This window comes from Rhodnius prolixus, unplaced genomic scaffold, assembly GCF_049639745.1.
Source record: "Rhodnius prolixus isolate KJV_2025 unplaced genomic scaffold, Rpr scaffold_37, whole genome shotgun sequence".
Taxonomy (NCBI): domain Eukaryota; kingdom Metazoa; phylum Arthropoda; class Insecta; order Hemiptera; family Reduviidae; genus Rhodnius; species Rhodnius prolixus.
This window is the reverse complement of record NW_027411587.1, coordinates 283,680-299,314: the sequence shown is the minus strand read 5'-3', so window position 1 is coordinate 299,314 and position 15,635 is coordinate 283,680. Positions and strand designations below refer to the sequence as shown.

At 36.4% G+C, this 15,635-nt stretch overlaps 2 protein-coding genes across 3 annotated transcripts in view; both read right to left on the bottom strand.

Annotated features, from left to right (window-relative positions):
• The window catches only part of LOC141448456 (uncharacterized), a 227,652-nt gene that overhangs the window by 88,373 nt on the left and 123,644 nt on the right, over positions 1-15,635 (bottom strand). The gene's annotated exons all lie outside the window — the stretch shown is intronic.
• Positions 2,743-3,324, bottom strand: LOC141448442 (uncharacterized). Its single transcript, XM_074116800.1, has one exon. The coding sequence runs from the start codon at positions 3,322-3,324 to the stop codon at positions 2,743-2,745; it is 582 nt and encodes a 193-aa protein (XP_073972901.1).

Here is a 15,635-nt window from a genome sequence, read left to right as displayed (position 1 = left end):
ATTAGATTAGACTAGGGCGGCCTCAACGCCTACGCCACTGCGACCCCTTTGGATATATTGTGGCTCCCCTCACTTTAAAGCTCACCCTCCAGACCTGTCCTTTTAATCAGACTCTTAATGCTGGAGAGCGACTCTTGGGTAAAGCTCTCAAGGCCTTGGTTTTTCCTCCCCGAGAAGTAACATCCTTAACCACACGAGCCCCTCACACTGACACAACACGTGCAGTGCCGTTTTCTTCTCTTCCTTGCAGAACCTACAGAGGCTATCATCTGCCAGGCCCATGCGATGCATGTGTTTTCTGAGCCTGCAGTGGCCGGTTAATAGGCCCTACAATTATTCTTATAGCCCAACGGCCTTGACAGATTAATTCTGCAGTCAGCCTCGGCGAATAGCCTTTAATAATCTCCTACGCCTGTCTCCGCCCAGTGGTGGCAAGCCACCAATCCTGAGACGTACTCTGCACCCATAAGTTAATGGTCGCAGTCTTAACACACTTCGGAACCCCAAAACAGGGCTCCGGGCCAACGAAGTGTCCCGCAGAGCCTTCCTGGGCCAATAAATCTGCCGCTTCGTTTCCCTTATGTCCTGAATGACCAGGTACCCAAACAAGAAAGACCTTATTTTGGTCACTAATTTCCTTCAAAGCACCCAGACAGTCCCAAACCAGCCTTGAGTTGACCTGGTAGGGACTAATAGCTCGTACAGCAGCCTGACTATCCGAGAAAATCACGACCTTAGAATTCATAATTCCTCGCCCATTAATCTCGGTAGCACAGAACCTAATTGCAGCTAGCTCAGCCTAAAAGACTAGTTTTCCTAGGCTAACCGAAAAGCTACATTTCGGCTTCACCCCGTACACTTCCGCTCCCACACCCTCCTCCGTCTTGGAGCCATCCGTGTATCACATCGAATCTCCCACCACTGGGGGTCCACGTTTCCAAGCCTCCAAGTTTGATCTTACGACTTTCCCCCAAGCTTGGAATTTTGGCTGAGTTATTCTAGATTTCCGCTGTAGTATAGTTTTGTATGGTTAACTTCCAGTAAACCAATTGAGGTCAAAATTTGTATGCGATATTTAAGGGGATACACATACTAATCAACTACAAACATGGAGATGATTTTATTACCGCATGAACGTTTTTTCTATTGAAAGGTTTCGGTTTTCAACCACAATTGGAGGGTGATGGATCACCTTGATGAAGCCGAATTTATTTACACTCTTAGAATTCCCCCTGTTAACAGTTCTCGAGGCAAAATTAAAATCCATGGCTTCCAATTTTGTATTGGTCTTGACGGATTATGTTTCAAATGAACTTTGTATATTAACTGGGGTATACAGAGGGTATAGAAAATTAAAACAAATAATTAATTAATTAATAAAAATTATTTAACTTAATTAAATCTTTTTTTTTGCGTTTATTTATGCTACAATCAGCGCGTTAGCGCTATAAGTAACAGTGATAACAGAGTAACATTTAACAGAAGTATACAAGTGGAGAAGTTACCCAGTGGTAACACTCCCAAATACTCGCATTAGATGGTTAGCCACTCTCTTCACTGGAGAGATCTCGAGGCTACTGTCTTTTAAGGCGTCTTGTCGGGTTGTCAGAAAGAGTTCTAGAAGAAAGATTTTGAGCTAGAGGATTTATGTGGGATTGCAGGCTGAAGTGGAGTTTTCTGTATCTTGTTTTAGCAACTTGTGTGACAAAAGGAATGTTAAGGTCAGTGTGTATAAGTCAGGTTGGAGACATAAAAAGGAGCGTGTACAATAGTTCGAAGTATTTTAGATTGTAGAGATTAAATCCTTTAGAGATTGGAGCATTTGGTTTGAATCCCACAGCTCTATTCCATACGCCCAGATGGGTTTCTAAAATAGAAGTATAAATTAGTCTTTTGTTGTGCAGAGAGAGTTTTGATCTGTCGTCTAAGAGTCTTTTAAGTAGTCGATAGCGTCTGTTCAGTTCTGTTCTTTTAAGTCCAATGTGGGAGTCTTAATTAAATCGGAGCTGAAATAGAGAAAATCTCAAAAATGAAAAGTCCAGTCAATAAAGAGTTCTTTTCGGTTTAAGTATTTCCATCAAAAATTGGAATTTAGCAACGATCTCACCCTTCTTATGTATGCTGAAGGAATATACTTCACAAAAGGGCTTAAGTGGGAGACTTACCCACTTATATTAAGTGCCCACGACTGAATTTGCCAAATAAAAATTGTAGATAAGAGCAAAGAGTAGTTTGAAGAGAATCAGCCGTCTTTGAGGAAATGAACAATATTTGTGACGAAAACTCAGAATACTTTCGCCCGTTCTTTTAAGAGAAAATAAAAATATACACAAAGTAGAAGATATAAAGGAAAATACTATTTTCATTTGCTGAAAATGTGGTTAGGTCCCTTTTTTATTTTATTTTATTTTTAACGTCTAGGTGATAAAGGTCATGCACATACAAAGATATGAGTGGTTCGGTAAGAAAGTGTGTAAATAGAGCCTTGTTGGATCGTGACTGGTGAGCATTGTCGGCGGATGTAGGAAGTGTTGCCTCTCGTCTCGCCTTTTGCATCGAATCAATTCAAAGTGACAGCCATCATCTCTCCTTGTACTCCTGCTCTTTCATCACTTTCTCTGGTTTTACTCATTGCTTTCTCTTCTCCACTCTCCTTCGTACAGATCTTATATTTACACCGATACATATCTCTGCCTACAACTATCTATATCAATCATCAGTTACTTTATTGTCTAAAAAATGCTAGAACTCGAACAATGTGTGCCGTTCATCGTCCAGAACTTCCTTACAATAAACATACCAAGGGCTTTCGACTTTTCTCATGGTGTTCAGATACTTTCTGAAGCAGCCATGACCTGTTAGAAACTGAGTCAAGTAGAAATTTACTTGACCATGTTTCCTATTATACCATCCTTCAATCCTGGGAATCAATACTCTTGTCCATGCTGCCTTGCTACAGGACTCCAATTCTTCTTGCCACTTCTTCAGAGTGTCTCGTCTTGCCTCCATTTTAATTAGCCATCGGTTTTCTCCTGTTCTTTCATGTATGGCCTTTCGCTCTTGAGCGAGGAGGTAGATTGAGATAACCCTGGCCACCACCATAATTGCTTCTTCCGAAAATGTTCGGTAAGCGGAAGCCACCCGAAGGACCCCTCTTCGTTGCACTGCAGACAGTCTCTTCCGGTAATACGCAGTGCTTAACCTGTCTGCCCATACTTCTGCCCCATATAGCATAATGGACTGCACCAATGACATTAGCAGCTTCCTTTTGCAAGGTTGCGGCCCATTGCAGTTAGCCATTAGCCGGCTTAATTCTGCTGACATTTTAGCAGCCTTCTCTAAGCTTCTCTTAATTTGCTCAAAAAATTTGAGCTTGGTATCCAATGTCACTCCTAGATACCTCGTCGCGGGTTTAGTTTCCACTTCACATTGTATTATTATTTTTATTTAAATCGTGCAAGTAGTACATGTAGAATGGCACGTCAGCATAGGCTAAATAATTGCAACACGATTTCTATAGCTGCAGTTCTGGAACTGCTAAGCATCTTTTTCATTATCTTATTCAGTTGCAGGAATTGTTGCGATTATATCAGATGTTCAAAAAAACGAGTGTTTAGTCTGAAATAGAAGGCAATGAGTTTTCACAATCCAGTCAGCGTTTCACAGTCCATTCTAATTTAAATAGCTTATTTTATGCAATTTCTATTTGTGCTTTTAATACTGAGTATATATAAAAATATGTATGCTTCTTTTAAATAATGCGATTTATGAAAACAGAAGAAAATACGTCGCTTTTGGAAAATTCTTTAGCCGCATCTGTGCTACAGTCCTGTTGGTGAAAATAAGCGTTATACTTTATGTGGCTGGTTAAGGCAGTTTTTATGTCAAGCCGAGAGCAAATAAGGGAGTTAGGATGTGTTGGTGTGTATATATGTGGGTGGGTGTCGCGCGGCGTTTTGTATTAGATGGTCTACAGCATCTCCTTCTTGCTTTTCCTGTTTGTTCATGATCTCTGCTGTTTAGTGTTTGGGCCAAAGCTTTTTTCCCGACAATCACATAGAAGTGATATAACAAGAAACCCTTCTTTGCTCACCCCTAAAATGACACATTGCTCCCTTTTATTCCACTATAGGGACTAGGATAAGGTCCGCATAATGCTTCCATTTTTGTACACCACTCGAGAACAACCGACAGTAAAATAAATAGGGTCAAACTATGTACAGGAAAATTATGGCCAGCCCGAAGTTCTTTTTCCTTCGTGTTCTTCAACTTCTTCTTCTTTTTTCTCTCCTCTTATTACTTTCTTAAGAAGTACTGCTATAAAATAGTAAAAAGAAAAGCAATGTCATTTTACTAAATACACTACAAAAATTGTTTATAACAAATGGTTTATTGCGTTAAAAAAAAAAATCTAATTTATGATGCAATCAGATTTCTCTTCCTTTTCCTCCAATTTTATTATCCTTAAAAACTTCTTCCTCCCTCTTGTTCGTTTTTACCATCTTGGAGTAAAAACCCCAGGCTTTGTGAACTTCTTTTATTTCTAGGATATAAAGCAATCCAGTTAAATGCTTACACTCATCTTGAAACTGTCTCACAAAAAAGAGATGGCAATGTTTAAAAATAATATTTTTTTTAACAAAAAGAAGGAGTATTCGCAACTTAATCCAATTTATATATTTATTTATATATAAATCATTTGATGAGTTCTTTATGAAAATTAACTCCAAACAAAAGTCTTGGGGGTCTCTCTTGCTACTAATGATTGTCCAAAGAATGTCTTTAATTAATTTGGAACAAAAATTCCTCGTAATGCAGAAAAAGTTACTTCTTCTTCTTAATCATTCCTCGTTTACCTTTCAGTGTCGAGGTGCCTTCACTAAAACTTTCCAACTATCCCTATCCTCAGTCAAACTTCTCCAATTTCTTCTCCAATCCAAGTTCCTCTTTCTGAAATCCTCTCTCCCTATCCCTTCCCATGTTGTGCGCGATCTGCCCCTGCCTCTTTGACCCTGGCTTTGATCTTAGCCTCATAACAAAGTCTTGCTTTACGGCTTGTGTCCATCCTCATCATGTGCCCACAAAAGTATGTGTTCTCTCAGCAGCTCTTCCACCGGCCTAACGTCGAAATTAGACCCCGCAAGGAGTAGCTGTTGCATGCAGCTACTTGAGAAGTAGCAACCACATGGGGTAACCTGAGCTCACAGTACACCATGCACACTCACCAGAACTGTACACTAAACATATCCACAAACACTCCAAGACAAGGTACAGACAGTACACAACTTAGGGCTACTGTCCCTAAGGAGAGGAGGCAGCCTCTCCATTAGGATTAGGTTGCTATGGGCCAATCCCTCATACGACTGAAAATTTATACTTACAAGTAACACAAGAATGACGGATGGATTTTTGAAGGTTACGACTAGGCGAGGAAAACGGATTATTCGTTTAGAAAAAGTTGCTACAAAATAAAAAATAAATAAAAGTCAATAAATATCTCCTTAACAAAAACTTACAGTTTTAAAAGTTAAGTATAAGGGTTGATTAAACGCCAAAAGGTACACAAATCATGGATAGATTTTCCTTTTTGTCTATTTGCAAAGTTACGTCTGCTTTACAGATTTTTTAAAATTTGGAATAAGCTATTCTATCATTATAACCTGATAAGGTGTTAAATCGGAACCGTAACTACCACTGGAGAGATCTTTCTAAAGAATGATTATAGTTGCGGTCCCCAAACCATCCTCAATAACCATTTTTTTGAGAAAGCGTTTTGAATAAAATAGGAAGGTATTTGTACGTAAATAGCAAAATTAAACTGCGATTTCAGTACTTCCTTTTAAGAGGAGCAAGAAAAATAAACTGCGATTACAGTACTTCTCCCTAAAAGGCAAAGATTTTGAATCGAACGACAATTCATTGATGTAAATCGGTTCACTCATTGATAATTTTAACGATTGCAGTACTTCCTCTTAGTAGGTGTAAGAGCATGATGGCACTTCACAGCCACATAGAGGAGCTTTAATCACTTCTTCGTGCTAAATTTTATCAAAATCGGACTAAGCTTTGTAGAAATATTGGTAATAATAGTTTTAGAAAGGGCCTTATTTGGGTGGGGCGAACTCCCCTCCTTATGAGGCATAGCGTCGAGACTTTTAAAGTACAAATCTGTACAAAATTTCGATTCGAATGACACTTCATTCATGAAAATCGGTTCACGTGTCGATAATTTGAAACGATTGCTATACTTCCCCTTAACAAGTGTAAGAGCAGATCGTCGCTTTATTGTTAGGTAGGGGAGCCCTAACCCTATCATCCTACCAAATTTTATCAAAATCGGGCCAAGATTTACAGAGTAATTAGTAATAATAATTTTGGAGGGGGCCTTACATAAAGGGGGCTAACTCCTCTCCCATTCGATGTACAGGGCCGAGACCCCCAAAAGGCACATCTACATAAAATTCCGAATCGAATGACACCTCATTCATGAAAATCGGTTCACGCGTTTAGGCGCTACGTTGTTTACAAAAAAGGTAACAAGAACAACAACAACAACAACAACAACAACAACAAGAACAAGAACAAGAACATTTTTTGAACAAGCTGTTTTTGCTCATTTTCGGCAACTTTTTTCTCGAAACCTATTAGATCTGGGTGGTTGCAAAAAAATTACAGTTATAAAGGAGGATTTGCCCTATATTATAAAGAAAATTTGGGAATTTTATCTTTTATAGAAAAATAGAAAAAAATTGTCAAAGTTGGGTGTTTTTCAACGTTACACTTTTTCGTGCAGTTTTTGATGGTCAACCCTTATACAACTGTCCTACCGGACAGTTTTAATATAAAAAAATATTGCATTGTAGTATCGGTTAACCTTTACTGGTCTTATTCAATTTTTATTATTACCTACTTAACAGCTTTAGTTAAGTCCTTCCTGGATCATCTTTAGAAGTTAAGCATAGAATTACAATGATGATTATTGACTTACATGTTACTGCAACACGTTGCTTTCATTAACAGTAATGTAGCATAATAAATATGTATAAATTAATATTAATTATCATAATTTCTTGTTTAAAACAAACATTTCTTGAAATTTGCTATTTATGCTTTAAAAGTTCTTTGTACAAAGAAGTATTGTTCCGTTTTGACTTTGATATTTTGAGTATTCATTTCGAGTTTTTTTGAGTAGGAAAAACTGTTTTTTTATCCCAAAAAACTCAATAAAACAAAAATTCGTATTGAGTTCAAATTTGACATATGGTATTGGTAGCACTGTGGGGTCAGATAATTAGGTTTCGGCAAAAAATTTACCTAGCGGAAGTGCCGCTTTTGCTGAATCCATTTGGCTTGTTTTTTTGGATTTTCTTGAAAAATAGATCAAAACAACATTATGTTTAAACTTGATGCAAATCAGGTCTATATTTCTTATGCCAAATATTCCTTAGAAAATTCATTGAAGTACACTTGGAGTGAGAAAAGCAACCAACCGGAAATCTTTTTACTAAAAAGATTTTTTTTTTGTTTTTCTTAGTTTTTGTGAACTTCCCTTGAACAACGGTTGCCATAATTTCGTACAAACTTTCCTGTACACACAGCAACACATATGTAGGTCAATTACTTTTGTTTAGAACTTTTTCACACGGAACTTTACTCTTTTTTTTATGAGGAGGAAGGGTTGGATTTAAGCTTTCACTTGAAGTACCGTTTCAAAACCTATACCAGATGATTCTAATTATTAATTACCCATTGTTCTGTAAGAATATCAAAGAAGAATATCACTCTAAGAGAAGTGCGATTGGATAGAACGGATTTTCCGAGATTTTCCGTAATTTTCTGGGGTAGTTTCACTTGAACTTGGATTTAAAGATAATTAGACCCATCACTTTGGTTTATAAACTTTCCCTTTAGGGAATACTGACTTAACTTACGAGGTGCTAAGGGAGCTATGGCGTCACTCCCTTCTATGTTACAGTACTATTTTATTGTAGTGAAGACAGGAAAAAGTATGCAATTTGTGTGCTCACATTAGAAGTTTAGGAAAATTTAAATAATAAATTGCAGTGATGAGGGTGACCTCACCAATTATTTTTTAAAAAAAACTTCTTTTTGCCTTTTTATAATTTAAATTTTCAATGAAAAAGTTAACGTAAACTGTTAACCATGAACATACCATAAAATGTTAGACCCAGGGAATTTTAGTTGATAGAGAAGGTTTTGGTGGATAGAATAACTTGACCTGTCCAAAAAATCTCTCTATTATTCTTGGTGAACGATGGGTTGTAGAAATTTCCAGTTCAGGCCGCCTCCGGACCGCTGCCTCTAGGTAGTAGTCCCCGCTTACCCTAACTCAGCTGCGGCCCTCTTCTATAGCCTGGAAAACGAACTCTTTCATTGTATGCGGCAACCAGATGGGCAATGCAGCCGCGCCACCTTCTGTTTAATGTACTCTCAGCCAAGATGGGAGTTTTATACATACATATATAGAGAACGTTTCACTATTACAATGGCAATAAGCCTTTCTGTCCGCAAGCTTCTTTTTTCATCAAATAACCCCCCCAAAAATACATCTATCTGTCCTATTTTGCTTTTTTTGGTTTCCTCTTCGACTAAATATCCAAACCAGCCCACATTTCGAACAACAAAATGCAATAAAATGTATATTTTGACATGAAAGCCAAATTCTAGTCTGAACCAGATTTAAGACATCGTAACTTACATTATGCAGATTCCTCTAATCTTTGATCTTCCTTTCACTGTCTTAAGGAAAGTACTGGATCGTTTTTAATTTTTCGCGAGGATTTTTCTAATTTTATCCAGTTTAACACGGGGATTTGAGGTTCTTATGGGACAGAGTAATCAAGTTCTTAAAATATGTTCATAACGAATCAACTTCTACAACAAATTCTAGAACCTCTCTATATAAAACCGAGGAGTTGAAGTTGGGATTGATGTTAAGATAGCCTGGTGGATTAGCTTTCCTTGTTTAGGGTGATTTCTCCCTTCCTCCTCTTCAAATTTGGGGAAATTGGGGGAAATAAAAAAAAGCAGACATTTGGGGAAAAAAATTCTTCGTAAGAGACTCAATCTGGGCAACTTGCCACATCTGATTCCACTTCTAAAGAGTTTGTTCTTATAGCTTTCTTTTCTAGATCGGATCTATTAAGTTTACGGTATTTTATTCCATGTGCTCATCTACTTGTCAGCTTCTTTGTCAGAATTTCTTGGAAATAGCTCTTAGAATTTTCATCAATTATTGCCACTCTTTGCAATCTTGTTGTTGTAATTTAATTTATATTTTGTTCCTATTAAAAAAACAACTATAGTCTATTCTAAAAAGTATTAATTGTCTGTAAAGCATTAGTACTTTGGTATAACGTCTAAGTGTCGAGACAAAATTTAATTAGGTGAACTGTGGTGAGAAGTGGTGCGATTTCCCACCAGATTTTGTTAGTTTAAAGCGGGCAATTAATCCAATGGTAACATCATGTTATGGCGGCAAAAAATGTAGGTAGCTCCAACTTCACCTTATATAATTAAAATTAACTGCCATAATTAAGGTTGGCCTTGTTTGCGAAGTTAAACTGCTTTAGCTACATCTGGTACTTTATATCTTCTTTCAAAGTTTTCCCTCTTACTATTCTAGAATTTACTTTTCTTGAGCAAGAATAAGGAGGTTAAAGGGCTGAGAGGGTGCGCTGGAGGGGAAGTACAGGTTGACTAAATTGAATTTTCCTTCAGTTTTCTTCCGGCAACATCGTAAAGCACAGGCACTTGCACCGTTACACCAAACTCGGGCCCGATATAAACTATGAAAGGGAAAAAAAATTTCCTTGTAAAGATAACATAGTTCCAATGTTTTCCTTCTTCAATCCCTTCATATAAAAGAGTTAAAAAAAGGGGATTTGCTTTTCAACAGGAAGCGATAGATTTTCTTTAAAATAGAGAAAATAAGCTGAGATTGGTTGGGTTTCCAATGAAATTGTGAATATCCATTTACGGAATTTCTTTTCTCTCGTTTGTTTGATATAGAAATATTCCTTTCCTGCTATTTAATAGGGTTGGATTATAGACCAATTTGGTGAAAAAGTTACCACTTTTCCTCGCTACAATTCTTTTTTATAATAAAAAGACTTAGAAGGTTTTAAAATCAATTTACATGGAAAGAATCGCAGATAAAAGCGACCGGTCTTTTATCTGAGTAGACGATATACTAAAGACAATTAGTATAGAACGTCTAATCCTCCCACGCCTATCTCCCGGCTACACTTCTGGTGGTTCTGTCCTTTAATTTAGGTAACAGCTCCAAAACTTGAACATACTAATGTATATTTTGGGAAGGAATCTCTTACAATAATTAATTGAAATGATTATAAATTACTTTACATCTCCAAAGGAGATATGGAGTCTGTGTTACACTTCATTGGAAAAAGTCGAAGTAATTAAAAAGAGCATATTTAGAACAAGTATTTATATAATTTAAAAATGAAAAATTTCGTTGAATTTTCAAATTGTCAATTGAAAAACATAAGAGGGACTTATTTCCTGGCTTGTTTCGTAGCTGAAGTTTTGCTACTTTCTAGAAATCTAGGCTTATCACCTATACTTGAAAATTTTTCTCAGAAATAGTTCTTTAGAGAAAGAAATTAATTGAAAGGATAACCGCAGCGATTAGGGTTGTCTAAGATTTGAAAAATAGGTTCAGTTTTAGATAGCTATCGAGAGAGACGAAGTTGATAGTTTAGAGAGGCTAATAATGAGGCCAACTATTCGGTAGCCATCAAAAAGATGATGAACAAATGTTGAATGTTTGGAGGAGAAAGATACCCTGAAAATCTTGGGGCCCATTAAGAGAGGGCATATGTACAGGATAAGGAAAACATGAGGAATTCAAGGAACTGTACTGTAGAGGGTGGTCGAGATGATTAGGGTATATTGTGAGAATGAGGAGCTTCTGAAGGGCTGCTCGAGTGACAGCAGCCTGGAGGGCTAAAAAAGAAAAGAAGATCGAGATAAAGGTAGCTGGATGACGCCGAAGAGGACGTTAGAAGCCTGGGCATAAGAAGACGGAGTAGAATGAGGGAGGTGTGAAAGCGAGCTTATGAGAAGGTCAAGATCCTTCTAGGATCGTAGTGCCACGGATTTACAGGAAGTTAACCTAGCCATATGAGAATGTCTAGAATGTCCAGAATGTTATTGCTCTAAATGGAAATGATGTTGGCTAGAATCACAATTTTGAAAGCTGCTGAATGTCTAATGGACAATAAATACAGTAGATTTTGTGCATGTGGGTTATTGTAGGTTTAAATACATAAACATACGGTTTTATGTGTGTAGCAGTCCCTAGGGAATGGTAATCTCCCTAAATTCTGATTATTTCACTGCTCGCCAGTCACCCTTTGGCCCCTCCACCCTTCTTTCTCACTCAACCGCACATTCACGGCTGTTCTATCCAATTTTAGTGGCTTTTCTCATTTTAAAAACAACTTCCATTACACCACTTTATATATACATACATATCTCTCTATCTCCCAAAAGACTTGGGCTTTGTATTCCTAAATTTTGTTGTTTTTGTTCCCATACATTATTTTGCGAACACAAAACTACAGTATACTAGAATATATATTCTAATAGAGTTTGTAATAATAATCTTTAACTTATTTTATCAATGTTCTATTTAAGAATTAAAGAAAAGATAATAATGCCCAGCTCACATTTCCGGTTATATCACCTTTCACACCGCTACGGTCGCACTGATTGCACGAAACAGCTCGTCACATCCATCCTCGGCACTAAAACTCTGCAAAAATCCTTGGCCTGCTATAGAAACCGTTCTCATTCATCCCTAAACCATTACTTTCGACCATCATACATTGTAAACTCCCTGCTAATCTGGTCCTCCCTTGGGTACACCATACATCTTTTTTGGCTCGGGCACATTTATCCGTGAAATAGCTTTATAGAACACCCAAGAATAACTAAAAACTTTCAAAGAATATATTTTGATACAAAATGGACATTTATTTATTGATTTACAACTTATGAGGAGTTGATTTTGTACATCTTTTGTTGATTCACGGAAAAATCATTTACTTCAAGAATGAATGTTTATTGTTTGGTGAGCTAATACCGTGAAAGCAAGATTTGAATCCAGCTGTTAATTTATTAGAACATGAGGCAGGCGCAGTTCTCCAAGGCATTGAACCATCGCTTGGGTACCGTCTAGGAGAGCCTTCCCTTTTTAACTTTTCCACGGCATTTTGACCCACCATTCATTTATGCATAATTGTGCCCACTGGTTCTATAGACCTTGCGAACCAAACTAGCGATTGAAGTGCAATCTATAAGGTCTGTAAGAAGCAGTTTCCTCTACCAAATATTAGCGTAGATTTTGCAGGGGCTAGTCACAGTTGTGATAGAACAGGCTGTGATGTTCTTTATCACCTATCCGTGCTTCACTTGGACATAGTCACTTCATTTGAACGTTGACTAAACATCTGTTTCTTTGGCCTGTCTATCAGTTTGATTTCATATTATTTTTGGAGAATTGTAATTTTTGGAGTAACTGTAATACTTTATTAATTGACACACGTAAAACAATGAATTCAACTGCCATATTAGAAAAAATCTATTTATTTAGAAAATTAAAGCAGTTTAGGCGTTCACATCACTTTTTTCAATTCTTGTGCTATTTGCATAATTGAAATTATTGTGTCTACAACATACAATATATTCTCTTAAGCCATTAATTTTAATTATCATTAATTGGTTTTCTACAGTCGTTTAGTAATTAGAATATTAAATGTAGTTCCGACTATCGAGATGCACATTTAGTTCCGCTGTTCATGCATAATATTCCTTTATTGGTTTCCAATTCGATTACTGTGTTCAGATATATTTAAAAAACCAAAATGTGACGCATATTGTATGACGGTAGCCTTTTGTTATGATGTATTGACGTTTTTCCAAGAAAATTTTAAAGTGAAGTGGTTTTTAGTAAATGAAGTATACGTGGTCATTGTAGATGAATCAAATAAATTGTATAAATCATTATTTACGGTGCCCAGAGATATATTTATAAAAGATTGTAGACGAAGTGAATGAGTCTGAGGTGCTTGTAGAGGCTGGAAATGGTTTTCTGCTGAAGCACTGCACTCTCGGCACGCACCTCTGTCGGTGCTAATTGTTAATTTGTCTAATTAGTCGAGTTCCCTTCTCTTCATCGGCACCGCCGTCTAAAGTCAGGGCGGCAGATTCTAACGCCCTAATACAATATTACTTCTATCAAGCTGTACATTAATTTGTATCAGTTATTAAATTGTTACGTCTAACCCTACTCACCCTATTCGATGGTCTTTCCTTAGCAGGTGTAATTTCCATCTTTCTTTTTACCTTCATACCTCTGAGTAATGTGGCAATTTAAAAAAAAAAAAAAGAAATTGTAATTAAGAAATGCTTTTCACTTTTCACGAACATATTCCAGTCAACCACAAAGTGAAATTCTAATTAAATAATTTGAATAAGTCTGCTACCTATTATAGAAAACGACCTTCTTCTTTTACAATTCAATTAGGGACAAATTTTCTTCAGGAAAATTAGGATTATACATACCAACATGTAATAACATGTGGTAACCTTTAGTAGATGGTATAATCGTCTTTGCTGGCACGTTAGAGAGAGACAGACTGAAATACCTCCCTTCCTGGGAAATTTTTTAAATTAGATTTTATAGAAATATGTTTTCAGAAAATTTATACATGAAAATTATAAGAATATTGACAAGAGAAAATAAATTTGGAAAGTATTACGCTAATTTTTCTTTTGCATTGATATATTATTCAAAAGAGCATTCGTAATGTTATCAATGGAGCAAGATTCAGAATAGATTAATGTCAATGGAATTAAATTTATATCTCGTAAAATACATCTCATTGTGAATGAATGAATGAATAAAAGCTACAGAATTATGATAACTTACGGATATATTTGAGATCGGATCGTTTCTACAGTAACCTACATTATATTGTGAGCTATTCTAAGATTTTAATGATGCATATCATAGCTTCACCATTACATTGCATAAGCTGCATTTTGAGCAGCTCAAATTCTACTCTTTTACAGTTTAAGGGAGAAAAAGCGTAGAGATTTTCCGCCGGATATTAAAGTATTGTGGATCCCCTGAGTCCCAAATAAATGTGGGTTTTTACAAATTGATCTAGACATTCACACATGGGTATTACTATAAAAATAGCAGAAATTTCAAATCGATATTTCGCATAAGTACCACTTGGGAATGTGACGAAAAGATTTAGTCAACCGGAAAAACTAGAAGAAAATTAGAATTTTTACTATTTTGATATTTTCCTAAAGCGTCCCTTACGATTTTCTTTAAATCTACTATTTTCATTGCATGTACGAATGAAGGGGCATGGTGGTACGTTCGGTAGTGATTATTTTTGATCGATTGGTGGTGATTACTGTTGATCGATTGTCGAAGTAGTCTTCTCATGTTTGAGCAGTTAGTTGAGAGAAATAGATTAATATAAGGTTCTTGTAGAAATAACGGTTAGATTAAGTAATATATAGTTTAAAGACTGGCATTAATTAAAAACGAGGGTTAATTTACAATAACGCACTAAAGAACTAAAGTACAATGTAAGATTAAGAAACGAGAACACTATAATAGTCTCTAGGGCAGCTGATTAGTTTCTTATGTACTAATTGGAGAGAAAAGGCTAAATGCCTTCGCTAGCTGTCCTTGCCCTTAATCTGCCTGACCCTTTACCTTTTTTTTACATGCCCTGCACCTTTGTTTAAAAAAAAAAAAATTAAAAATTGCGTCGAATTTATCTTTTTCGAGACTCTACAACACACGCGTCACGATCTATAATAACTTGTGTAGTTGTGTAATACTTTTTCTTGACAAAAAATATAGTTTTAGCGCCCAACTTAGGGAGGGGTAAAGTTATGCTTTCCTCTATAGTGTGTTTTTTCTCAGTGCACTGCCGGCCTCCGGAAAGTGTTCTCTCGTTAATCACAGGACAGTGAACTGTACGCAGTTTCTAGAAAGAGAAAAATCTGAGGGTCAGCAGCTGGATTCGAACCCGGCTTCTCCGCGTGGGTATCCAATACGCTAAGCGCATAGCTAGTCCCTCCCCTTCTCTATAGTTTAAATATGAAATGTTAACCCAAATTTACGAATTGGAAGAATGTCAGTTCAAAAGTTCAATGTGGGTTAAAACATAATTCTGTAATTTATAAGATAACTATCAAAGGATATGAACTTGGGCCATGAAATACGATAGGCATATTGCTTTAGTTTGTGAAAGTTTTGTACAGGATTTAATTGGAAAGCTATGGATTTGTGATGTCCATCAACAGTATCTCTTTATTGTATCTTTTCATCTGATTATTAATATGAATTTTATTTTTCTTACAAATTCTCGGTTTCAATTACGTAAATGGCGATACAAGAATAACGTGATAGTGTTTGTTCACTTTAAAAAAAATAAATAATTTCATACAGAACTATGATATTCAATAAATAAATTTAAGTAATATAAAACAGGATGTTTCCATTTGATATTGGGGAGAACGAAAGAGACAGTTTAATAGAGAATTATTCTGAGCGAGGA